A 26430-nucleotide genomic window follows, 5' to 3' on the forward strand; every position below is an offset into this window, starting at 1 on the left:
GAGCTGAATATGAACTTGCGCGAAAGAAGAGGGCGCCGAGACCAAGAAGAAAAGAATTACAGGAGCTGGTCATCAAAATAAGCGTAATTTATCCGATAAGAGCAACAAACCCCCTCTGAATCGAAAAATCGCAAAAAGAAATTGTTTCGGGCACATCTATAATTAGTAATTTGTCTGACAATCTAATGTGTTTGACCGATTCTTCCCATGGTACGAAAATTTGGCGTAGAGTTGAATTTGCACTGACAAGGACAATGAAAATCCCAAGGCAAACTAATTATCAGTGTACAGTTATGTTTACTGGGAGGAGTTCATATAGTCAGGAAAATTGTGTCGTAGTAAGCAGTCGCACTTCGATTCGGCAGACCAGACAGGCGTGCTAGGATGCTACCAGATACCATCAATTCCCTGGTAGGAAGCCACATTTGAATAGCGAAAGGCAGATCATCTAGAACTGTATAGTCCGAGGCTTTATTAGTCAATGGGGTGCTAAAATCTGCTCGTTCCGATTTGTGTCTAAAAAAAAGGTCAAAGTGTGTCGGCACTTCATAACTATCTCATGATTAATCTCTTTCGCGCGATCGTAGTCCTCTTGCAAAGATAAAATCCTATATTCTCTCGTTCCACAGTCGGTTGTGAAGCTCTTCAAAACAGAAAATCCGGATAGAAAGGTTCTCCACTCTAGAAAATACACGGTGCAGTTGAGCTCAATTGCCGAGGACTAGACCCATCTTTAATCTTGGCAGTGGTAGTAGGTAAGCTGGAGTTGAGTCGTTCTGTCTTTTGGGTCCGATAAACGGTTATTGACAATGAAAGCGCACCATTGTCGATCATGAAAGTTTCGACAGACGCAAGTGGATGCTTTTTCTCTTATCGACGCATCAAATGAATTTCGCACGAAAATGGCGCTTAGGAGACTCCTTCAGCTTGCTAACACGTGTTTTCTTACTATTTCGGTGCCCCACCGACGGAGCAAACGCATATACTAAAAATTCCTGTGGAGCCCATCGGTGACGATAATTGTAGGTTCGCATTTTTGAGCAATTAAAAATCAGACATGAAATTTGTAGAATCGACACCTTCGATTTTTAACCCACACGAAGATACAATTAAGTGTACCGTTTGCTTGCTCCATTGAAGAGTCAGGATAAAAGTGCGTGCTTAATGCTCATACTTGGATACAATTCTGCAACATCGAAATTAGTCTTGTGTCAACAAAATTCAGCACTTAGATTTACAATAATGCACATAGATGAAACGTTTAAGTAAAACATCAATTCATTTGAGAATTATTCGACTTCAATAAAATTCAAATCATAGGCTCCAGATCATACTTCAAACAAAGCCCAAGTACTTCAAAGACAAAAAAACGTACTTGAGCTCATTTTGTTCACTATCCGACACATGACTACATGAAATGGTCGTGAATCGCTGCTTGTGATTTCTGTTTAATTTCGTAGAAAGCATGGACCATTGGAGCCAGAGCTCTTTTCTTGGTTGTGAGAGCACGTGTCCTGTTACATTAATATTATTTCCTGCAAAAGCAATAATTACTATTATAATTCTAAATATTTTTAAAAGCGCAAAATTATTATCTCTGTTAATTTGACTTAATTGTTCATATATTACAAAATTTGGTATTATTGATGCAATAAGACTTAATTGGTTGTTTTAAGTATAAATCAACCCCGTCAATCGTCATAAGACACGATTGTGCAGGCGCCATACATAGTTTCATATTAATATATTAAAATCAGTAGTAGATAGAATATCGTTACGTAGGAACTTAATTAAATAATACAGATTTATTTCTTCTCTATTCTAAAGTCTTGGAATCAGCCTTTGGTTGATAGGGCTTCTTAGCTACTTAGAATCGTCCATACACGTCTTGAACGTGAAGTAGTCGAGGCGCCCCATCTTTACGATAAATAGTGTCAGTTAGTATTGATTGTTGTCAGTACTAGAAAAGGCTGTCCCGTCACAGCACAGCAATACTCGAAATATTTAAGGATCCCTCACCGATTATCCGTTCGTATTCATTTTATCCATAACGGGATATAGTTGCCCTAATGCTACATAATCCCTGTTAAGTACACTTCGTGTACTAAGGGAATGATCAATTACTTAGGTGATGTAATTGTACCTACCATTTGGGTGTGGCTCATATTGTAACCCACCCTTGTGTATGTGATGTCCCTGAGGGCGTTCACATTAGCGGGACGACGGCTTGCGTCATCCGTTACGCGAGGTATCTAGAAAGATACGCTTGCAATGGATATAAGTGTCTATCTACAGAGATGGCATTTCATGATTGATTTAAATAGGAATTTATATTTGATACGATTAAAAAATCAGTTTGAAACACTCGCTGCTTGATAAGTGCGCACGAGGAGCCAAGTTACCGCCCCCGTGACGACACGTATTTCAAAGTACTTAGTGCGTTACGTGAGGTCACCAAGGCGCCCACCACAACTACCTCCCTGCGCGTGAGAGAAGTCGGTCAACCCGCTTTCTCGCCGCGCAAGGTGTTTTCTTAAGTAGAGCGTGGCCGCACTAAGACGTGCCCGCCTACACTTGGTAGTACTTATAATCTTTCCCACGAACCGCATCTCTGGACGTGTACGTGAGGATGAGCCTCCAACATCGATTGGGCTCATTTCCCCCATCCCTCCGTTCATCATCGTGAGTTAGCTGAGCACATGGAGCAGGGCCTCGGTGAACAAGCCCTGGCTAGGCTCTTGAGTAGTCCTCCTGAGCAAAATGTTGCTCAGTTGGAGCAGGTTGAGGAGTTCGTGCCCAGAGAGTTGAGGTCGCGTCTGAGGCACAGAGCCATGCCGCGGCGGAGTCCGTCACTAAGACTCTGGATGAGCTATGCACGAATATATCGTTAAAGAAATGGGGCGCGTAGACACGGTGCTGACGCATAATTTGAGCCACCTTTCGTTTAAAAGTCGCTGGTGCGTTTTCGACCCTTAGGGCATCACAAGCCACTCCCAAAGAATACCGCTTGGGGTGCTTACAGCCGTTTAGCTACATCGGACGTATTCAAGAGTACCTGATAGTAGCCATGTTGTTCAAAAAAACAACCTTTCGCGATATTGTTGTTTGCGCCGGTATAGTCGCCGTGTTCAGCTTATTGTTAGCATGAATCACGCGCCATCCACATGTGGCTTTACGCATATATAAGGTCGGGCTGTAGCGAGGATATCTATCGCCCGTAGATATCCCGCTTTGTAAGAAAAACTCACCATTTTAATCGACTTGTTTTTCGGCTACGGGCACTGCTTGTAAGAAAAACTCACCATTTTAATCGACTTGTTTTTCGGCTACGGGCACTGCCTGGTCGCACAATACTTGGTGCTAGGTTCGATATCAATCTCGTGCCCGATACACTTTCTGCAGGTATGCGGCTCGGCACTCTTCTAAGAAAACATCGCGATTATTCTACAGAGCTTTGAAGAATGGACTATCACTCAAGGCATCCCAGCCTTGAGCAGCGAACTTTGTCTAGGACGCTCTCGTCCATTGCGGACGACGAGCAACAGTCCACCAAAGTTCTCTTCTGGAACTGGTGTGACTAATTCGTGGATCTTTCCTTTATTTGATTCGGCAAGGAACAGATCATAACATCTCCGAAGGTTTTACTATCTCCTCGGCAGATTTAAAGACTTGACGGAGCACCTCAACTTAGGATGATTTATCAGTTTTGTCTTTGACGGCCTTGAACACCTCGTCCGAAGGCTCGTCTTCTTCAACGGTACTGCATTACAAGTCACTCATTTAAACGTGCCCTTGATCGTCGTAAACTATCAGGTGCTCGTTCTTCGAGTATCACAACCTTTGACTTTATAGCGGGCGCCGTTGCACTCCTGGCTAACGCACCCCTTCCAACCGCACCAGGCTCTTGACACTGAGCCGGTTCATGCGACGCTTGACTTCCTTTTAGCTTGCCGTCTGCTGCCACAGACTTTGGCTCTGTGCGGGACATTGGGACGCATGACTACTTGTCATTGTCCTTTTCACGACCCCAGCCTCCACGAGCTCGGTAGGAATTTGTGTCACCTAACAGCGACCAATTGATTTTCGACAATACCGAATATAGTATAGAGCACTACTGTCAATCACTCTACCAACTGAGCTACACTCGGTTGAATTACGACGGTCACGCATGCAAATTCAAATCAGGATTTATCGCTCGCTTAGCAGTCTCAGCTTCATTTACAAGTATCATAGCAGAATCCAAGTGTCTCCCACCTTTTCTGAATAGTACCACGTAAAGTAATATTCTCCAAACATTATTTAACTTTTAGATAATATATTAATTAACACCTTAAAGTGATAATTTTATGTAACTTGTCACAAACGCGGTCTAGCTGTTATTTTCTTAAATATTGAACTACTAATCGTAAGTTGTAACGATCAATCAAAGGCCACTGTCAAGCTCGCCATCCAAGATATTCGCCTATAATGCGCGCTGTTGCAAATCCCTCATCAAAATCTAACAACACGCCATGTTGCGAAGAAGACACAAAACCACTGAAGCAAGCATTGTCGCCGTTTTTATCAATTTAACCTTCAAACAGCTGTCAATGAAGAAGGAAAAACAAGCCGAAAAATCGCGGCCAGTTTTTGTACAAAACTACCTATGCCTCCACGTAACCGTCCTGACTTACCAAAAGCTGAAGCGAAACCGGTCTTCCAAAACTTTCCAAGCCTTTGACCCCGTTTTCGAAAGGTGACGTTGTCACGGGACTATTAAATGCACCCGAGTCGACCGCATCGGTGTCCAGCGCTTCATGGTTGTCCAACTTGCCTGTATTTTCAAAAAATACACACGACGATGACACGCTCGTTCTATCACTAACAGAGGCGCTAAATATTGAAAGTTGCATGAGATTCTGTAGCTGGTCTAAATTCTCCTGCTGCAGCTTCTCGCAGCGCACAATCGTCTCTGTAAGCAGTACGATAATATCGCTGTGCATTTCTTCCTGCTCCTTGCACCATGCTTTCACGCCATTCGACAGTACACACGAAGACACGACTGATGTTGTACGATTACGAACGCCATCCTGACAAAAATGCCGCGTGGATGCAACGTCTGCACTAAAAGACTTCGTTAGTCGCAACGGAAGTTTCGTCACGTCTTCAAATCGCGGAAAGTCACTCGCCTCGTGCAAACTTTCACGAGTAAGATCATCAATATCTCCGTATCGGGCTTCAGTAAACGAAGAGAATTTTCTGAGCGCTTTCTTCGACCGAGGCGGCGAAAATTCGCTCCAAGTGCCCTTAGGTGAAGATGCTCCTCGAGGCGATGTGAGAACATTCTGATTCGTTTGAAAACCCAATGCAATTGGACGCTGTGTCGTCTTAAGCTTTGTAAGAATTTCATTAAACAATAAATGATCCACTCGATTGTCATTGATCGTAATTAAGTGGTCGCCAAGTCGGCACTTATTAATCCCCGTGGTAACTCCGTCTGCGTGCTGTAGCACGGCAATCTGAGCACCAGCCTTCGTCTCGGTTTTTGAGTAATTGTGAAGCGAGATTCCACACTCGCCACTCACCCACATTACCTTGTACGAATCAAGCCATGACCGTCGAAACGTCGAGTCTGTCGTACGGGATGGCAAGCGAGCATGTGGAACAACCCGATGTTGCTCCCGCATTAAAATGGAGGACCGACGACTCTTTAAAGTGTTCGAATACGGTGCGCCGTCTAACGCTTCGTTCAGAGCTGACAAGTCCTCTAGCGACATCTGACTCGCACGCGGGTCGAGCTGCGAATTCGAATGAGGTGGTAGAGTTACCGACGCTGACGTGCGATTGGCAAAGCCATCGGTCACGCGAACTAAAGCAGTGTAGAGCTTTGACTTGCATTCCATGTCTTGGCGTAGTGCCTTTAGCTGCTCGACCAGCGTAGGCAGATTAAGCCCAAGTTCCATAGACGGCGTCGTGTCATCAATACTCTTCATAATTCGAAATGTTGTATACCACGGATAATCGTACGAGTAACATCACGACAGAAATGACGACTTGCACGATAAGGTCACGGGATGCTCCGTCTGCACGAAACCCTACTCTCTAGGACTTGAAGGAGTTATTTGCTAAAGCACATTCGCGAAAGCAACTGCTTTTAGAAACAAGAAAAAATCGTTGTAGAGGTTCACCAAAGACGAAACGACAAGCAGATGTTATTTGCATTTCTTTCTATATTTCTTTAGTGCTCACTGCATGTCTTGGAGCTGCTCTCGTGGAGTATGAGCAACTCCGTTTCATTCGCCGCCTTGTTTTCCTAAACTTTGGCTTTTCGTTGCGATTGTTCCGAGTGTGGGGTCGGAATTGATGTGAAACCTAGGTGAGTGTAACGTAAGTAATAACTGATTGAGTGTGGAGGAACATGGGGTATCGAATAGCTAGTCTTTTCGTGCCAACACTTGCGTTTCGCGTAAATGACAAATCAACTTGCATTGAGCTGACCCGAATGTCCTGTCATATTAATAATTTAGACTTTATCACCTTGATTCCAGATACAACAGCTGTACACACCGTCGATGAGCTCAGGCAAAGCTCGTATTTCACTAAGGAGCTTTATGATATGGGAAAATAATTTTATGTGATTTACTTTAATAAGTATTACTCACGTCGATAAAAAAGAATGGGCCATAATATATTTTGAAACTTGTAAAGGTCGACAGGGCGTGCAACAACAACTTAACTGTGATATTTAATAATCTTTAAGCTTAGAACCTGATGTTGTAGGAGTTGAGCACAAAATAAATTATGTATGTTAATTTATCGCGAAATGGAAAATAGCGACTTTTGCTTAATTTTTTAATTTTTCGATGTAGAAAACATCCCAGAATCAAAAATGAAACAAGACTGTCGAAGTGAGGACTATGTAACACAAACTTGAATTTGTTGCCTACGAGTTGCAAGCTAGACTATTAGTGCTATTATCGCGAGTACCTCATAGCGATTGCTTGATGCGACGCTTCCGTTGCTTGCTAGAACACTTACGTCGGGCACAAACAAAAGCGAGGCCAGCATCGGTTGCGACACCTGTAACGGGATGGATCATTACATAGAATTAACACCTAAACGTTGTTAATTAATATATTATCTAAAACGTAAATAGTATCTATTTATTTGTTTTGAGAATAGTATCTTATATTACTATATAAGATAATATTCTCAAATATTCGGAAAGCTTATCCATTGGTAGATATAGGCATTATATTTACTTTCTCCACGGTCCAGTCAGCACTGGACGCGCGCAAAGAGAGACACAGGTAAAACTTTATTACATGTTCTGTATTAGTATATAAATAAGTTAGTATTAAATAGATAGAAGCTGAAAACTTAATTATATTGAATACAGTTTACTTTTAACCCTCTTTAACGTAAGTGTTTTTAAGAAAGTCTTCCTCTGCACGTACTAGTATACATTAAGTGACGTGAGGCACCAATCGCACTGAAGCAGTGCGAGGTGGACTTGAACTGAAGCAGCACAAGCCGTTACACCTAGCTTGAGAAAGGCTCAAGCTGATTCGTCATCGTATCGTCTTCCAACACGACACGAGCTTAGAGGTTAAGAGCCTATGGACATCGCTTATGTCGAAAGCGAGAGACCTCGCTTTTCGAGCAATAAGCGATCGCAGAAATGCCATCGCTGTCAAAAGTTAGAGCGCTACGCTCATGAGTGCAGTGGCCCACGCCCAATACCGAGAAGTACTGAACGTAATTTTGGACCGTATGCCAAAAAGGGCAACGGCCGCGGGTGTGACATTGTTGCGAAATCGCAACAGCGAGGCGGACCGCCAAAAAACGGTCGGGGTCAGTAAGGGCGCAACGCTCTACTGATCCAGCAACCTCAAGAGAATTTGCAAATCTATTAACTAAAGTTGCTCCAGACACACAATCATTATGTGTCTCTGCACCTGGTGATGAGGCATCCCTCACCACCTTGAAATTAAAGTGGCAAATGATCTGTCACTTAGAGCCCTAGTGGACTGTGGGGCGTCAAATAACTGTATTTATCGCCAGTCGCTAGAGGGTCGTAGGCTCAAATATGTTGAGCGCGACATGCGTCTAGCGACAGGTGATCGATAACAGTGACGAAACCATAAAGGAAATTCATTAGACGTTAAAAGATTTACCGTACAATGATGATTTCATGGTACTGGATTTGAATGAGAAATTTGATGTCATCCGAGGCCTACCTTGGATCAGAAAGTATTAGCCAAGAATCAGCTGGCAGCATTGATCCGTAAAGATGCCTGCCACTTGTTCATCAGATGGTCATCTGATGATCGTGTTGGAGCGTCCACAAGCGTGTGGACGTACTACGAGTGAGTGCGAAGGCCTCTCTTGTGGTAGGTCGTTAGTACAACTGCAGAAGATCACAGAGTGATTACTTATCATACTGTGGAGTCAGCTGCCGGCGGATATGGGAATGCACAGGCAGCGCCGAAGGTCCACCACTCGAATAAGATCGACTGGATTTGAAACATGTATGAATGCCTAGCGGGCGACATTCAATGAAGATACCGATTATCCAAAAGGGAGAACACGATGATCCAAGGTCGAGCAGAGAGTTGACGGTAGAGGACTCGATTGTGATAGCGCAATCACAGTCGGAAGGCGTTGAGGGAATAGTTTCCCACGTAGTGAAGGAGAAATCTCCTCAAACAATTATCGCTGAAGTGACTAGACTTCAGCATCCCGAGGGATTAATCCATCGGCAGTCTCTGGATAAATTCCAGGAAGAAACCGAGACATTGAATGTCTTGGTTAATGACGGATCAAGAGTAGGCGCTTCTACTCTTGATCTGTATGCGCCTCCGAAGTTACTTTGGAGATAGCTTAATTACCAACCCTAGAACTTAAGCGGTTCTTGAGAGATCTGCATAGTGGTAAAATCAAGCAGATCTGCTACTCATCGCAGAGGACGAATTCGTATCCGATATTCGGTCGTCGGCAATTTTTGCAGAGAACGAACGGGTTCTCAGCAGCTCATCGATGGACGAAAGTGTCCTCGATGTGAAGACTCGAAACAAGAGATATACTACTCAATCTTGGGAGTCACTTTCGACAAATCCTTTATACAAGGATTTGATTAAATTTAGGAATGTATTCTCTGAAACAGCTCCATGCGAGTTGCCTAAGGATTAAGGCACTCGACATGAGATCGAGCTCAAACTGGGCCCGAAGTACTGTGTCATGAAGCAGTGACCACTGCCTCGTGAACAAGTACTTGCGATCGATTAAATCTTTATCGATCGATTAAAATCGGGTTCATGTTAGAGAGTCAACCGCGGATAGTGCACACATTCAATAAATTGAATACATGCAACGGTACCAGCTCAAACGTCGACACTTAGAAAAGGCGGAATCATAGGTTGTATGTCCAAGAGTACCATATATTCGTCAAAGGTCTGTTGGATGGATTTTATGAGATTGTTATGCGTGAACGGGACTTCCGTACACAGCAGTGACGACTTCCAGTTGATGTTATGGAAACTAGTAATGCCACCGAGGCTAAGTAATGCCCTGCAACATTCAACAGATGCGTAACGAATCTGTTGAGACCGCTGCGAGAATTTGCACCGAATTATTTCGAGGACGTATTCGTCCATACCCGGGCATGGGCGGAATGACGGACGTGGAAGCTCATAAATCTCAAGTTCGTCGTGCTCTTACACTAATGCGAAAGGATACGTTGTACGCGAACTCCAAGAAGTGTATATTTGCTGCAAGCGAAATACCACTTCTTGGGTGCATCGACGGTAAACATGGCGTGCGTCCTGATCCCGAAAATATTAAGGCAATCACCGACTGGCCAGTTCCAGTCGATGTCAAGGGACTTAGAAAGTTCCTTGGGCAAGCGGCGTACATGCACAAGTACACACGCAATTATGCCCAGATGACAATTCATCTGTCTTGTCTCTTACAAAAGACGCAAAACTGGTTATGGAACGCTGATTGTCAGCGTTCCTTTTAAGATATCAAGCAAATTTGATGCAATCACCCGTCTTGGCGATTGTAGATCAAGACAGACCATTCCATGTGGTCTGTGACGCCAGCGATTTCGCAATCGGTTTTGCGTTAATGCAATAAGATACAGACGGCGCGGAGCGCGTCGTCTGTTACCAATCGCGTCAGCTCCAACCAGCTGAACGCAATTACTCACTGCATGAAAAGGAACTTCTTGCCATGAAATATGCACAGGTTAAGTTAAGGATCTATCTTCTCGGAGATAGATCATCGTATATACGGACCATACGTCATTACGCACGGCCGTAAATAGCCCACACCTCTCGCAAAGAATGGCGAGGTGGCTATTCTTCTTCTCGGAGCATAATTTCTCCGTGAAACATAAACCAGGACGATTTATTTGTCGTCGCTATCTTCGAATAATTTCTCCGTATATTATAAACCAGGACGAATTATTGCCGTTTCTATTTTTGAATAATTACCCGTGGAATATAAACCAGGACGACTTAATGTCGTCGCTGATGCGTTATCACGCCGACCCGATTTTGAGCCGGCTGCCCACTACAACGGGGCAAATGGACCCACTGTCGCAACACTCATAAGTGTTCCGTCATCAGCTTCGTTTGATGACATAAAGATAGCCTACACAGAAGATAAAGACCTTCTGCGGTTAATGGATTATGTGACGAATCCATCCATTGAATCTTTTGAATATTGATCAACCGGCTTTATACCGATCGTCATCCGATCGATACACAACACGCAACAGCTTACTGTACTTCACAGCCGTTTCTGGCAACACTCCAGGTGTCGTCATCCCAACTCACAATAATTTGCGCTTGCGCATCATGTATGAGTGTCACGATGGACAAACGAGTGGGCATCGTGGACGTGTGAAGACTTATCTCAGGATAAGTCGGACTTCTACTGGCCACGCCACTATGAGCTCGTCCGCAAGTACATACCTGCTTGCGAAGTTTGTCATCGAATGAAGCCTTGTGCTTCACCCCGTGCTCCGTTCTGCCTGTTCCGATAGAGTGTTGGCAGTCCGTATCTATGGACTTCGTCATCGAATTCCCCGAAGACACCCACAAAAATAATAATATTCTTGTTTTTGTTGACCGTTTTAGCAAGATGGTACATCTTGGTGCCGTCCTAAAGTCGATCACATCCAAAGGCTGTGCTTGTGTCTTTGTTGACACGCTATTTCGACTCCATGGATTACCTTCCGAACTGGTCTTAAATAGAGTCTCTAGATCAACGGCGGAGGTTTTTCAAATTTTGTTTAAATCACTAAAAGGCAGTTCAAAATGTCAACTTTTAACAATCCTGAAACAGATCGTCCGACGGAGCGGGCAAACCGTAGTCTCGAAGAGATACTTCGCGGAAACGTCCATTCTTCTTAGATTTGAGGCGAGTTCTTGCCGATGGTAGAATTTGCCATAAACAATACAGTGCATCCTTCTACAAAGCATACACCGTTTTTTGTGAACGGTTTAAGCCATCCTCTCATACACACCTTGTATAGGAGTATCTCTTATATTAGGGGAGGACTCGCACGAGCAAAGAACCTTCTAGCTCTTGCTCATCACGCATTAGCCCTAAGGTCAATATGAAAGATACCAATGTTGATCTAATCAACGGTAATGTGGCCAAACTCAGCAATTCCAATAATGTTATTGCTGGCCTTGATAACGATGCTAAAAGACTCAGGAACAAAACCAAAAACATTTTCTAGAACAATAATGCTCTCAGTAAAGAGGAGAATGACATCTCCGCCGTGCAATCTATCGCACTGAAGACAAAAACAAAACCTGTCAGCAGGAGAATTTCTGCAAAGTAGAGAAACTGTGGTTCGTTTCGTACAAAATTTTCATCGCTCATGCGGTGGATCGACAGAAATGGCCCTCAGGCAGGAGCTTAAACGCTCATTCATTTAAAGTTCACGATCTAGTCCTACTGGATACGGAAACCTTCCAAAACATGTAGTGACGAATGTGGGCAGTAAATTACTGCTCAAGTATATCGGTCCGTGTGTCCTTTCATTCGCAAGTTGTTCGACCGCAACTTGCGCATCGTTCTGCAACTGTTCGAGGGAAATACCGTCAACCGTCGTCGCGTTTCAGCGACGACAGAATTGTTCCATGTCCTCCCGTAAATAATGGACGACACGATCTAAGTCACGTGTTTGGCGAACGAGACGACCCGATTTTTACTTCCTCTCCACATTCATTGACGGATTCGAGTGGTGAAAAGCGTTTCCTTGTTGAACGCCTCCTAAACCACCGCTAGGTGAAAAGGGTTCGAGCGAATTACTTCGTTCGTTGGCAGGGGTATCCACCTCGCATGGTCGTTGAGAACCTTGTTTCCAATTGAAGATGGACGTTCCGAGTCTCGTCGCACAGTACGACAAGACTAATTTTCCTAGACAGAGGGTCCATCAGAAAACGAGCGCTTCCCGCGCTCGTAAGTTTTCAATCTTTTGCGCATCTCACAAGAAATGATCGCCCTTCAATGTGGTTTTTCAAGGGACAATGCCTCCTTGAGGCATGACCTGCGCCTTTAAATCAGCATGGCATCACTCCCCCACGAGAGGCAAGGTATTCATGCCTCTTTAAACAATCGGTGCGGCTTCAAGCGTGCACCGCTTACGGTTTTTTTATCGAACCGGTCACGGAGAATAAACCGGGTTTTCATGCCAGACCTCGCGGCCGGTGCTACGATCACTCTGTACGAATGCTTCCCAAGCTTGGAACGAAGGAGTGACATCCTTTGCCCGCTTACATGTGTACCGTCGATGCTGGAAACGGTATCAATGAAGAATTCCGTTTTGTCGTCACTAGACTTGTGAAGTCTGGATGAGTCAAAAATGAAAGTTGATATCGATCAATGGTCCTACCAGACCAACGAGTTAAGTTGCTCTTAAAGAGGACCAACCGCGGCATAGTTGTAAAGCATGAAGTTGGTGTAGAAGACGCGCTGCTCGAGCAATTATTGGCACATGCTGAGAAGATCATTTTTTTCAATCACGGCATCTTGAATTGACTAAGGATTCACACCAATTGCATTGTGTTTACGCCAGACTGGTCTAATGAAGCTTTTTTGTGAATCAAGTGCATCAGGTCCTTAATACAATTGTTCAAAGTCAACCGAACAGTTCTAGGTAAACGCCTGCGTTCCTCTTTTTCTTGAAGGCTTTTTTTAACCTTATCCGGTCATTTGTAACTAGGCACCTTTGCTAGTAATAATAACAGTACTAGTCAACCTACTGATTACAGTGAAGGTGCGGTTCCTCGAAACTTCACGTACAAAAAGGTACAGAGAAAGGTTTCTTATAAAGCTAAGGTAAATTAGCTTAAGGTCTAGTTTAAGGCGTAAGAATAGAGAAAAAGTAAAACTGTATTAATGTATGTGGTTTTGTTCGCAAGCTTCTTCTGAATTTATTATATATGTAACTTACTATGTATGGCGCCTCCTATGCATGCAAAGCATACCTCAACAGGTTATAAGTTCGATTAAAGGGCGAGTAGCACAGCGATCGATGCAGGCTTTGATTCCTTAGCTTCTGCTGATCTCAAGGAATTCAGCGGCTGTGAAATATTTCAAGGACAAGGACGGCCTCGACTTGAAAAATATATACGGGACATCCCGTACACAGCAGTGAGCACTCCCAGTGGGATGCTCTAGGAATGGCTAGTAATACCACAGGGGCTTAGTAAGGGCCCCCCCCAACATTCAACATATGCGTACTGAATCTGTTAAGACCCGTGCATGAATTCGCACAAAGTTATTTCGACGATGTTTTCGTTCATAGCTGGGCTATGGACGGAAATACGGACGTGAGAGTCATAAAATTGCGCACCCCACAATCGTGTCTTGTAATGATTGGCGCGTTTGATTAAAACTTGAATCAACACCAATCAATAGAATTAATGTCTTATTGCCTCGATATTACCAAATTTTTTAATTTAGGAACTAATCAAAAAAGATATTTATTAGTACTTTTTATCGTATTTCTGTTCATGGAACATAATATTACTTATTCCTCTTTTAGAAAATAATACTTATTTAACGATACAACTCGTTACATCGTTGCTTCGCCTTATATTGAGCAGCAAGCTCCTGTCGAAGATTACACGCTTCGGAGTTTGCGTCAAATAAATTATCTAAATGTCTATTGAATTATTATTATTATCAATTAATTTAAATTTCATTTATTTTTCAATAATAATTGATGATATAATGGGACAAGTTTTTTTTTATTATTCCAACCTAGGCGCATTAATTGTTCATAACGGTGTCTTCGTAGTATTTTAGAGAAAGAATGTATTATATCGTAAAAACCAGCTTAACGAAAGAGGTAAAAAAAACTTTCCCTACGATATAGTCGGCATTTGTATGGAATGTACGTCAAAACAAGTAGTATTGATTATAACGCAAACAGCATGCAAATCGAATTCTGGAGACTAGATTCTTCCATTGCCAATCTCAACGAAAATGACGAGCTTTTTTTCACAGTGCTTCGTGCTACCATCATCCATGCACTGTACTTTGTGCAATTCTTGATTCTCTATCCCAACAATTTCCTCTAGCTTCGAACCACATGAAACGCGATAGACATCCATTGTTGCCAAATTGTGTTCTCGCACAAATGCTGCATATGTTTCTTCCCTTATAAAATATTCTTTCTGCAATCCCCTCGTCACTACCAAATGCAGTTTGGATTCAGCCGGTACACGCGACAGAATCTTTCTTATTGTCTCGAGCGACAGAGGCTGCTCCTCGTCGTTGCATTCGCCAGATATCAGCCCGGAATCAATACGAAAGTCGATCGTTTCACTGTTGGCAGTTTGGACGAAATTGTCCAACTTTAATTCGTCATTAAGCAGCCAAGCTGGCCATTTTACGTTTGGAGGAGACAAGAATGGAACGACCCAATTCCCGCGTGTCTCAAATCCTACAGGAAAATCTATCTTCACATCTTGTGACTTAACGCCCAATTCGTACAAAAGCCGACCCAAAAATGTCGGGAATGCCACCCCACCAAGTCCGGCAACATGACTCGCCAACACGACAGCCGCGAACACGAACACTTCGAAACGCTGCTTCTCGTCCATAGGCTCGTTGGTATCATGCAAATACATTGTTGTAGTCGGCACTGACAAAAAGACCTCACGCAAGGAAAGGTCAAACGGACGATATGACATACCGCCCGTCAGAGTCAAGTAAAGAAGGACGTCATTCGACGGGTGAGGAAACACACTACGACATTTCCAGCTTCTTCTGTCTTCAAAATCGAATTCGGCTTCGTCGGCTTTGTAAGAATTGCCATTTGCCTTCAGAAACAGCCTAAATGTCCTCTTTTCATCTAAGCAAGCATAATGACTGTCAATCAAATTCAATTTACCGTCTTCAACACGACAACTCGAGCAGAGCAACAAGCATAGCTGACCAATTTCAAACTCGTGATGTCGTCTTTGCTTCCTCCGGGCCAATAGTGGTGCCAAATGTCCAACCAGTGCATTTAAGTAATTTGCTGTATTATTGCCGACATTCCACGGATTTTCCCGTATATACTGGATAGCAATCTCAGCGAAGAGCGGTCGACTATTCGCGACAATGTTTTGGAAAACCGTTGGTAGTATTTGAACATCACTGCCAATTACGGTGCGAGGTAAAAGTGGGTGCACTATGCACCACAGATAATCCGCAGGACATCGCGATCCAGAGGAAACCGAAGTCAAACCTCGTGCCGTACCACTCGTGGAGCTGACTACCACAACAAGACCAAACGATCGAAATACGTTTAGCATGAGACGAAGGCGACGTCTATTATCGTAAGCCCAACGATCGTTTGATGCGGCTTTTCGATCAATTTCACGCGGAAAATCATCTAGAAAAAAGATAAAGGGCTTTTTTCCATTCGTAACACGATCTTTGAGTGCCTGATTGACATCGTTACGAGTCCAAACAGCTGTTTCCAATTCATTTTTTTCGAGCAGTGCAGCATAGATAAAGCCATAAAGAGATAAATAATTTTCACCTTGCAATAACATAATGCTGCCCGTATTTGGCCCATTCGTCATTTCAAAGTCTTTTTTCAGGCAATTTTCGAAAACGCGGCTACGTGATGCATACGCTGCACTAATGTCTTGTCCTTTATCATCGACATTGTCACACATTATGTGATAAATATCAAATTGTCCAGTGGCGTCCAAGTTGAATGCCATTTGCGTCTTTCCCATACCAGACGAGCTTTCCAAAACGACAAATGGTGTAACCTCATCTTTGCTCTCGAGAATTGAGCGGATTGCTTTCGAAAGTGACTCGACTTGTTGTTGACTAGCAAGTGTCTTGGAAAGAGTCTCATACCTTTCCACAGTTTTCGCGGTTTTGCTGTTCCGCGAAATAGAGAGAATTTGTCGTGGGACCACTACCAGCACGTGAATTTGCCTTGGCTGCGGCGCGGGCATTTGGTTTTCGTTTAGATAACGCTGGATAGACCGAGTTGACATCAATGGCTTGCAATCAAGCATACTTTCGATGTCATCATCCACATTTCCCTTTATAAGTTGCTGTGCACTCGGCTCGCTATCTGACAGCCACGCGTTCCCCTTTCTCGCCAAGTACAGCTCGAGTTCGGCAGCATCGCATTTTATTTTGTTTGAGTTTTTAATTTTGATAGCGTCATTCAAGGCCACCACTGACTTCGTTTCGTCAATGGTCACAGGGAATACGCTTCTCTCTCCGACTATGGCACATAAGAGCTTCATTATACGTGTTTTGTCTTTCTGGGAACTCTAAACGCCGCAGATTATCCCTTGAGGTTGTAAACAGCATAGATTGAAAAGTGAAATTAATGATTTAAGCTTTAACTGAGAAATTCCGTAGAACTTTCCACTTCTTCCAGTTCGACAGGAGACGCAGTGCAACAGTTGAATTATATCACTCTTCGAACTAATGTCTCGTTGCGTCAATATTTCCAAATTTGATAACATTGGATGAATCAAGTCAACTAATTAATAAAGATAATTATTTGTACATTTTATCTTATTTCTTCTTATATAAAATAAGAATATTTTTTCCTCTTACAGGAAATAATACTAAATATTACTGGTTACTTTAAGTTAAAATTAACGCCGCCAATCGCCTGTAACGAGGTGTATCTTTACGTGAAATTAACACTTAAAAGGTTGTTAATGAATATATTAATTAACAAAAGGTAGAGTTGGAGAATTTTACTTTACATAGTAATTTTCGAACAGCTTATCCATTGCAAGATATTTGCCATTATATCTACTTGCTCCGCGGTCCCCCGTCAGCACTGGACGCACACAAAAAGAGATACAGAAAAGACTTTATTACATGTTATGTATTAGTTTATAATTAAGTTGGTATTAAGTAGATAGAAACAGAAGCACTGTATTATATTAAATACAGTTTACTTATAACTCTCTTTAGAGAAAGTGTTCTAAAGAGAGTCTTCCTCTGCACGTATTAGTGTGCGTGAAGCGACGTGAGGCACCACTCGCGCTGTGCGTCTAGCAACAGGCGCATCGATAACAGTAACGAAACGCGTAGTGAAATTTAACTACACGTTAACAGATTTACAGTATGATGAAATCATCATCGTACTGGATTTGGATGACAAATTTGATGTCATCCTAGGTTTGCCTTGGCTCAGAAAATATGAGCCAAGGATCAACTGGCAGCATCGATCCGTAAAGATGCCTGCCACTTGTTAATGAGATGACCATCTAATGAACATTTTGGAGCGTTCACAAGCGTGTGGATGTGCTACGAGGGAGAGCGATGGCCTTACTTAAGCTACGGTCGTTAGTACAACTGCACAAGATCACAGTGTGATTACTAATCACCCTGTGGAGTCAGCTGCCGGCGGATATGGGAATGCACAGGCAGCGCCGAAGGTCCACCACTCGAATAAGATCGACTGGATTTGAAACATGTATGAATGCCTAGCGGGCGACATTCAATGAAGATACCGATTATCCAAAAGGGAGAACACGATGATCCAAGGTCGAGCAGAGAGTTGACGGTAGAGGACTCGATTGTGATAGCGCAATCACAGTCGGAAGGCGTTGAGGGAATAGTTTCCCACGTAGTGAAGGAGAAATCTCCTCAAACAATTATCGCTGAAGTGACTAGACTTCAGCATCCCGAGGGATTAATCCATCGGCAGTCTCTGGATAAATTCCAGGAAGAAACCGAGACATTGAATGTCTTGGTTAATGACGGATCAAGAGTAGGCGCTTCTACTCTTGATCTGTATGCGCCTCCGAAGTTACTTTGGAGATAGCTTAATTACCAACCCTAGAACTTAAGCGGTTCTTGAGAGATCTGCATAGTGGTAAAATCAAGCAGATCTGCTACTCATCGCAGAGGACGAATTCGTATCCGATATTCGGTCGTCGGCAATTTTTGCAGAGAACGAACGGGTTCTCAGCAGCTCATCGATGGACGAAAGTGTCCTCGATGTGAAGACTCGAAACAAGAGATATACTACTCAATCTTGGGAGTCACTTTCGACAAATCCTTTATACAAGGATTTGATTAAATTTAGGAATGTATTCTCTGAAACAGCTCCATGCGAGTTGCCTAAGGATTAAGGCACTCGACATGAGATCGAGCTCAAACTGGGCCCGAAGTACTGTGTCATGAAGCAGTGACCACTGCCTCGTGAACAAGTACTTGCGATCGATTAAATCTTTATCGATCGATTAAAATCGGGTTCATGTTAGAGAGTCAACCGCGGATAGTGCACACATTCAATAAATTGAATACATGCAACGGTACCAGCTCAAACGTCGACACTTAGAAAAGGCGGAATCATAGGTTGTATGTCCAAGAGTACCATATATTCGTCAAAGGTCTGTTGGATGGATTTTATGAGATTGTTATGCGTGAACGGGACTTCCGTACACAGCAGTGACGACTTCCAGTTGATGTTATGGAAACTAGTAATGCCACCGAGGCTAAGTAATGCCCTGCAACATTCAACAGATGCGTAACGAATCTGTTGAGACCGCTGCGAGAATTTGCACCGAATTATTTCGAGGACGTATTCGTCCATACCCGGGCATGGGCGGAATGACGGACGTGGAAGCTCATAAATCTCAAGTTCGTCGTGCTCTTACACTAATGCGAAAGGATACGTTGTACGCGAACTCCAAGAAGTGTATATTTGCTGCAAGCGAAATACCACTTCTTGGGTGCATCGACGGTAAACATGGCGTGCGTCCTGATCCCGAAAATATTAAGGCAATCACCGACTGGCCAGTTCCAGTCGATGTCAAGGGACTTAGAAAGTTCCTTGGGCAAGCGGCGTACATGCACAAGTACACACGCAATTATGCCCAGATGACAATTCATCTGTCTTGTCTCTTACAAAAGACGCAAAACTGGTTATGGAACGCTGATTGTCAGCGTTCCTTTTAAGGTATCAAGCAAATTTGATGCAATCGCCCGTCTTGGCGATTGTGGATCAAGACAGACCATTCCATGTGGTCTGTGACGCCAGCGATTTCGCAATCGGTTTTGCGTTAATGCAATACGATACAGACGGCGCGGAGCGCGTCGTCTGTTACCAATCGCGTCAGCTCCAACCAGCTGAACGCAATTACTCACTGCATGAAAAGGAACTTCTTGCCATGAAATATGCACAGGTTAAGTTAAGGATCTATCTTCTCGGAGATAGATCATCGTATATACGGACCATACGTCATTACGCACGGCCGTAAATAGCCCACACCTCTCGCAAAGAATGGCGAGGTGGCTATTCTTCTTCTCGGAGCATAATTTCTCCGTGAAACATAAACCAGGACGATTTATTTGTCGTCGCTATCTTCGAATAATTTCTCCGTATATTATAAACCAGGACGAATTATTGCCGTTTCTATTTTTGAATAATTACCCGTGGAATATAAACCAGGACGACTTAATGTCGTCGCTGATGCGTTATCACGCCGACCCGATTTTGAGCCGGCTGCCCACTACAACGGGGCAAATGGACCCACTGTCGCAACACTCATAAGTGTTCCGTCATCAGCTTCGTTTGATGACATAAAGATAGCCTACACAGAAGATAAAGACCTTCTGCGGTTAATGGATTATGTGACGAATCCATCCATTGAATCTTTTGAATATTGATCAACCGGCTTTATACCGATCGTCATCCGATCGATACACAACACGCAACAGCTTACTGTACTTCACAGCCGTTTCTGGCAACACTCCAGGTGTCGTCATCCCAACTCACAATAATTTGCGCTTGCGCATCATGTATGAGTGTCACGATGCACCAACACGTTAGAATCGTGGACGTGAGAAAACCGATCTCACAGTAAGTCGCGACTTTTACTGGCCCCGCCAGTATCACTTCGTGCGCAAGTACATTCTTGCTTGCGAGGTATATCAACGGGTGAATTCAAGCCCTTCGTCCCGTGCACCTATCCAACCTCCACCACTTCCGGCAGGACGTTGGCAGTCCGTATCTATGGACTTCGTCTTCGGGAAATCCCGAAGGCGGTCACAAAAATATTGGAATCTTTGTTTTTGAAGACAGATTCAACACAATGGTACATCTTCTTGCAGTACTAGCGTCGATCACGGATTCGGGCTGTGCCCGTGTCTTTATCTACACGGTATTTAAACTCCACTGTTTACCCTGCGAATTAGTCTCGGATAGAGATCCACGGTTCACGGCGGAGTTTTGGCAATCCGTATTCCGATCTCTCGGAACACGGCTGAATATGTCAACTTCTGATCATCCAAAGACAAGTGGTCAGACGGAACGCGTAAAGCGCGTCCTCGAGAGAAACTTTGAAGTTACGTCCAATTTTTCCAAATTGGATCGGAATTTTCTTCCGATGGTCACATTCGCCATCAACGATTCGGTGCATGCGTCTACAATGCATACACCGTTCATCGCGAATGGCTTACGTCATCCACGCATATCCACACAATTATAGGGATCTCTAGTTTTAGGGGGGGGGTGGACTCGCACGAGCAAAACCATTTCTGGCTCATGCTTATCACGTGCGACGTTACCAACGATGCGAATGATGTCGATGTCGAAGCAATCGACATCGAAGAAGAGAAAGATCTCATGGCAGTACGTACAAAGCGCACTAAAAAAGACAAAACAAATGAGTCAGCAGAAGAATTTCTGCTAACTCGAAAATCAATTATCCGTTTTGTTCAGGATTCCATTGCTTACGCAGTGGACCGACAGAAACGGAATGCAGACAAATATGGAAGAGCAAATGCCATTCATTTAAAGTTAATGATCTTAGTGCTACTCTCTACGGTAAAATTTACCTAAGCGTGTAGTCACTAATGTGGGTAGCAGTAAACAATTACCCAAGTTCATTGGGCCTTTCCGTGTACTGCATCGCAGAGGCAATGCATAAGCAATGGAATTGCCATGTAGGATGCGAGCGCATCCTACGTTTTACGTTGGTCAAATCCGTTTGTACGATCAGTACGCGGTTTCTTCCGAGAATGGATCTGACCACCCTTTTCAAGAATCCCTACAATATTCTTGTGGTCACGAACCAAATTTTTCATGCTAAATCTGTAGATTCGTATGTCGGGTCCAATGATCGTTGAAACCGCGATAAGCTGACGACAGCTCATCACGAAGAGCGTGATATTTCCGTCGGTACTATAAAATTGAGTACGCACTCTTCGAACGGTCTTCAAACCATTCGATATAGTTAGCCTGCACCGTCTGCTCCAAAGTGACGCTTTCCGCGCTTATGATAAAAAAACCTCTTCCAATTTCTGAAGACAGTGGTCGCTTTTGTCGATCTTCGACGCTAGATCCGACACACAGGTCGGATCTAATTTTCCCTCATCCACCAAAACCATTGGTCGAATTCCACGGTGGTCAAGCTCCTTGTGGAATGCCTTCTAAGCCACCGTGATGTGAAGGGGCAGCGAACGAGTTATCTTGTTCGCTGGCGCGGTTATTCACCTTCACATGACAGCTGGGACCCTCGTTCCTAGCTGATTGCTGACGTTGAGGGCCTCGTCCGTCAGTATGACGAGACTAATCCGATGGTTCAGAAGGTCCATCGGAAAACACGCGCCCATTGCGCATGTAAATCGATTGCAAAACGTCAATCGCGTCACGCATCTCAATAGAGATGCCATCCCTTCCTCAGAACGAAGAAAGAGAATAGACATCCCCTTTTACCCTCTTCGATTTGTCTACACAACACGGACAGAGATCACCCCACGTGAGGCATGGAAGCCCAGCCTCACGTGACAACCGATGCTATTTATACTTTGCACCGGTTGGAGTTCGTTTCTCAAATTTAACGCGATTCGCCTTAAGTTTTTGAAGCCAGGCTTCGCGTCCAATGTCTTTGACATTTCGAATGAACACGCTCCAGGATTGCATAAGCGAGACTTTATCTCGCTTATTATTGCCATAAAACCAATGATGCTTAAGAAAAGCATCGAGATAAAAATCTTCCACAGCGCGAAAGTTCTTCGCGCTGGGATCAAGGCCATGTAGATCTGTCGCAATAAATGAAGGATTTTTATTGTGAGGAGGGGTTTTCCCAGATAAACTATTGATTAGCCGTTCTGGCAAAAGCCACGGCTTCTTTTCATGGGCGAGATGATACATTTTATTGTCTTTACTCCCCTGAGTGGTACCCACTGAAGCAGGGGTACCACAAAAACTTTTCTTATGATGGATTATGTTATCGTCATCACCTTGCACAGAAACACGTGCAGGTGACCGTTGGGGAGATCGAACGGGCGATGAGGGATCATCCTCATCGTCGGATCCATATAGACTATTTACTCGTCTATCAGAATGACCCCTCTCATTCAAAGGCTCATAGTCAGCCGCCTGACGTCTATCAGGAGACTGTTCCATTCTCCCCGAGTCGGCCATTTCGTCGGACTCGCATTCGTAGTCGACCTCCAAAGAGGGATCGTATTCACGTGGTGAATCACCACATGCATCCGCAACATCTAGTGTTGCACGAGTAGAAGATACTAAGGCAGACGTTTCGTCTGCCGCAAGAGATAACAGTGCGTCATCCGCGGCTGCACGAACCGCAGCCGAAGGCACCGCACTATCAACACCCCGCATGAATTTATTCTTCATGCGATGGAATTTAAAATGATGGTTCTGACCAATCAACATCATTTTAAAATTAAGTGGTTACATAGTGACCGCTTCATCCAATGACAGTCTGAGTGATTGTCGTTTAAGGGAGGGGTGATGTAACGGGTTGTATCGTTACGTGAAATTAACACTTAGAGGTTGTTAATTAATATGTAATCTAAAAGGTGGATTATATTTGGAGGATATATACTTTAAATTGTAATGTTCACAAATCTTATCCATAAATAGGTATAGACCATTGTATCTATTTAACCGGCAGACTAATCAGCTGTAAATGTAAACAAAGAGAGAGACGTAATAGATTTCAATTGCATGTTCAGTTTTAGCTCATAATTAAGTAAGCATTAACAGATAGAAAGAAGAGAAACTTAATTATATTGATATTGTTTTCTTTAAGTGTAACCGGCTTAAGTTGCTCTAATGTTACACAGTCCCCATTAAGTACATTTGGTACTTAAAGGGATGGTCAATTACTAAATAGTAGTAATTAGACCCAACACTTGGGTGTGGTGCACATTTGTGACCAACCCTTGTGGATGTGATGCACATGGGTGCATTCACATTAGGAGGGATGACGCCCAGCGTCATCCATGATGACGGCTAGCGTCATCAGTTACGCGAGGTATCTATAAAGATACGCTCGCAATACATATTAAATGATATCTATAGAGATATCATTTTAATTGGTAAAAATAGGTATTTGTATTTAATTCTATTAAATATAAATCAGTCTGAAATTTACTACCTACTTGGTAAGTGCGCACGAGGAGACGGATTACCGCTCCCGTGACGTCACTTCACCAGAGTTCTTAGTGTGTTGGGTGAGGTCGCTTGCGCGCCCACCACAACTACCTCACTGCACGCAAGAGAAGCAGGTGCAAACCGCTTCCTCGCTGTGCTAGGGTGTGTGCTAAGTAGAGCGTGGCCGCATTACGACGTGCCCGCCTACACTTGGTAGCACTTGAAATCCTTCCCACGACCCGCATCTCTGCGTGTGTACGTGAGGATGAGCCTCAACATTGATTGGGCTCATTTTCCCCACCTCTCCGAACATCATCGGGAGGTGGCAGGGCTAATGGCGCAGGGACTTGGTGAACAAGCCCTGGCCAGGCTCCTGGGTAGTCCTCCTGAGCAACATGTTGCTCAGTTGGAGCAGTTTGAGGCATTNTACCTCACTGCACGCAAGAGAAGCAGGTTTAACCGCTTCCTCGCTGTGCTAGGGTGTGTGCTTAAGTAGAGCGTGGCCGCATTACGACGTGCCCGCCTACATTAAGCCTCTTTAAGGTAGTTGTCTTAAGGAGTAGTCTTCCTCTGCACGTACTAGTGTACGCGAAGTAGCGTAAGGCACCACTCGCAACTGAAGAAGTGCGAAGTGGACTGGTACTGAAGCAGTACAAGTCGTAGTGCCCCGTTACACTCTGCTTCATCTCTACTCTCTTGCGCTTCAATTCCTCGGGAAAGTGAAATTTCTCCATCCTACATCACCACTTTTTCGTCCTCACTGTGAGTAGCCAGCCACGTAATGCCGTGCTTTGTCAAGATAGATGTAGCTCGTCCACATCACAGGTCATTTTCTACACGTCGATTCCTTGAATGCTTTCTTTAATAGGTTAAGCATTCCAATCGAATAAAACAATCGTGAAGAATTCGGTAATTTTTCGAACAAGCACTCTTAATTTCTGTTATTTTGACCGTACCAAGACGCTGTCTGTTCTTAAAGATCCTCGGTCCGGCTGACTCGACCTGCGAACAAATTTACAAAACTCCCTGTGCTGCAGCTATGTAATTATTTTTTTGCTAAATCTTTTGAAATTTGACATCGTCGGTATGATGCGTCGAAGTCTATCGTTTCTACCATATCGCTTAAAGACAGACCACCTACAATGAAATTTAAAAACATGAAAATTACGCTGTAAGCTCAAGGACTTATGGCTTCTTGGAGCGGCTGGATCGCCTTTTCTGACGCAACTTTGAAGTTAACAAGTTGAACACTGTGCACATTAAAGGACGCAATAAAATCTGCTCTATCTGTATGTGGTATGGTGCCAACCTGAGCTAATTTTAGCTTTGAAGACAGACCTCTGCGTCTTCGTGAGCGATCTGACCGACAGCTGCGTTCATAAAGGAGGATATCAAAAACACGATTTCAAAATATTTTTTTATTTGAATGTAGAATCGGATTCCGGTCAATTGAGCGCCATCCATCTGCGAAGTTCATAAAGATTGCTACATTGATTGCGGTATAAGCACTTACTTCGTAGAATTTTGCTTCATGTGTTGCGTGCAGCTGTGACTAGAACTAATAACTTGAGAAGGAGGCTGCACCTTTTGCCCATCGAGCCTTTTTGTTTTACAACGAAAGAGAGAAAGCACTTTGTTAATAAAAAGTAAATTGTTTATGAATAACAATACATTTATTTACAACAGCCGCAGCGGCTTCTTTATAATTCAAGCTGGAAAATGAGGTTGTCCACCTCGTCTTGTTCGTTGTCGGTCGATTGACTATCCCACGGTATGAGCGACGACGAGGATGTGGACGTATCGGATACATCAAGCAAATTATCATTGAAAAACGAACAAGACACGTTCTGAGCTGGCGAGTAGTATGTATTTTGCTTGCTAGCCTGGTAGTAGCTGCCCTCTTCGTCGCTATCGTCGTCGCTTTCGTCGTCATCAGTCGCCGCAGTCCCAAACTCGTCGATTCCGCGGCGAATAGACGTCAAGAAATCTTCAGACTCGTCTTTTTGCCGATACGGCGCGCCCTCGCACAAACACGCAAAGTCAAGCGACTCGGCCGCATACTGATTGTCTGGAAGTCTCAAAGCTTCATCAATATCGGTGCAGTTGCCCACGATCAAGACAGGGTTCGATTGGAGACGCAAGGGCTGTACGTTGCTATTTTGACGAAGAAAAGCACCGGCAGGCTGAAGTCGGAGCACGTTGCACATTAGGTAGGCAGTCGATCGACCCTTTAGGCTCGGGGTTCCAAGGACTTGCGTTTTAGGAGGCAAATTGGTAAATGGCGGTAAGATTAGTCGCGTCTACCTTTATCTGTATTAGCGGCAGGGATCACAATACAGTAACGAACCCGGACTTAGTGATATTAAATAAAATAAGCGTGTTAATACCAAATTTATGTTGGAAAAGAGCTGGACGAAGTTGAATATAGTTTGGCAGATTTTTCGAGACGTCGATGTTCTGGATACCTCACAATTCCCAGCTTCAACTGAATGGCGCGTTACTAAGGACATGGAAACGCAATGTACGATAAA

At 43.8% G+C, this 26430-nt stretch overlaps 3 protein-coding genes across 3 annotated transcripts; all 3 read right to left on the reverse strand.

Annotated features, from left to right (window-relative positions):
- Positions 1-4643: 4643 nt before the first annotated feature.
- On the reverse strand, positions 4644-5972 carry CCR75_001088 (uncharacterized protein; the record flags this gene model as incomplete). Its single annotated transcript, XM_067959193.1, has 1 exon — positions 4644-5972. The coding sequence occupies one exon, from the start codon at positions 5970-5972 to the stop codon at positions 4644-4646; it is 1329 nt and encodes a 442-aa protein (XP_067821036.1).
- An 8487-nt stretch (positions 5973-14459) lies between these two features.
- Positions 14460-16766, reverse strand: CCR75_001089 (uncharacterized protein; the record flags this gene model as incomplete). The annotated part of the gene is made up of 1 exon (XM_067959194.1): positions 14460-16766. The coding sequence occupies one exon, from the start codon at positions 16764-16766 to the stop codon at positions 14460-14462; it is 2307 nt and encodes a 768-aa protein (XP_067821037.1).
- An 8833-nt stretch (positions 16767-25599) lies between these two features.
- Positions 25600-26106, reverse strand: CCR75_001090 (uncharacterized protein; the record flags this gene model as incomplete). The annotated part of the gene is made up of 1 exon (XM_067959195.1): positions 25600-26106. The coding sequence occupies one exon, from the start codon at positions 26104-26106 to the stop codon at positions 25600-25602; it is 507 nt and encodes a 168-aa protein (XP_067821255.1).
- Between the last annotated feature and the right edge of the window lie 324 nt (positions 26107-26430).

Source organism: Bremia lactucae, linkage group LG5, assembly GCF_004359215.1.
Source record: "Bremia lactucae strain SF5 linkage group LG5, whole genome shotgun sequence".
Classification (NCBI taxonomy): Eukaryota; Oomycota; class Peronosporomycetes; order Peronosporales; family Peronosporaceae; genus Bremia; species Bremia lactucae.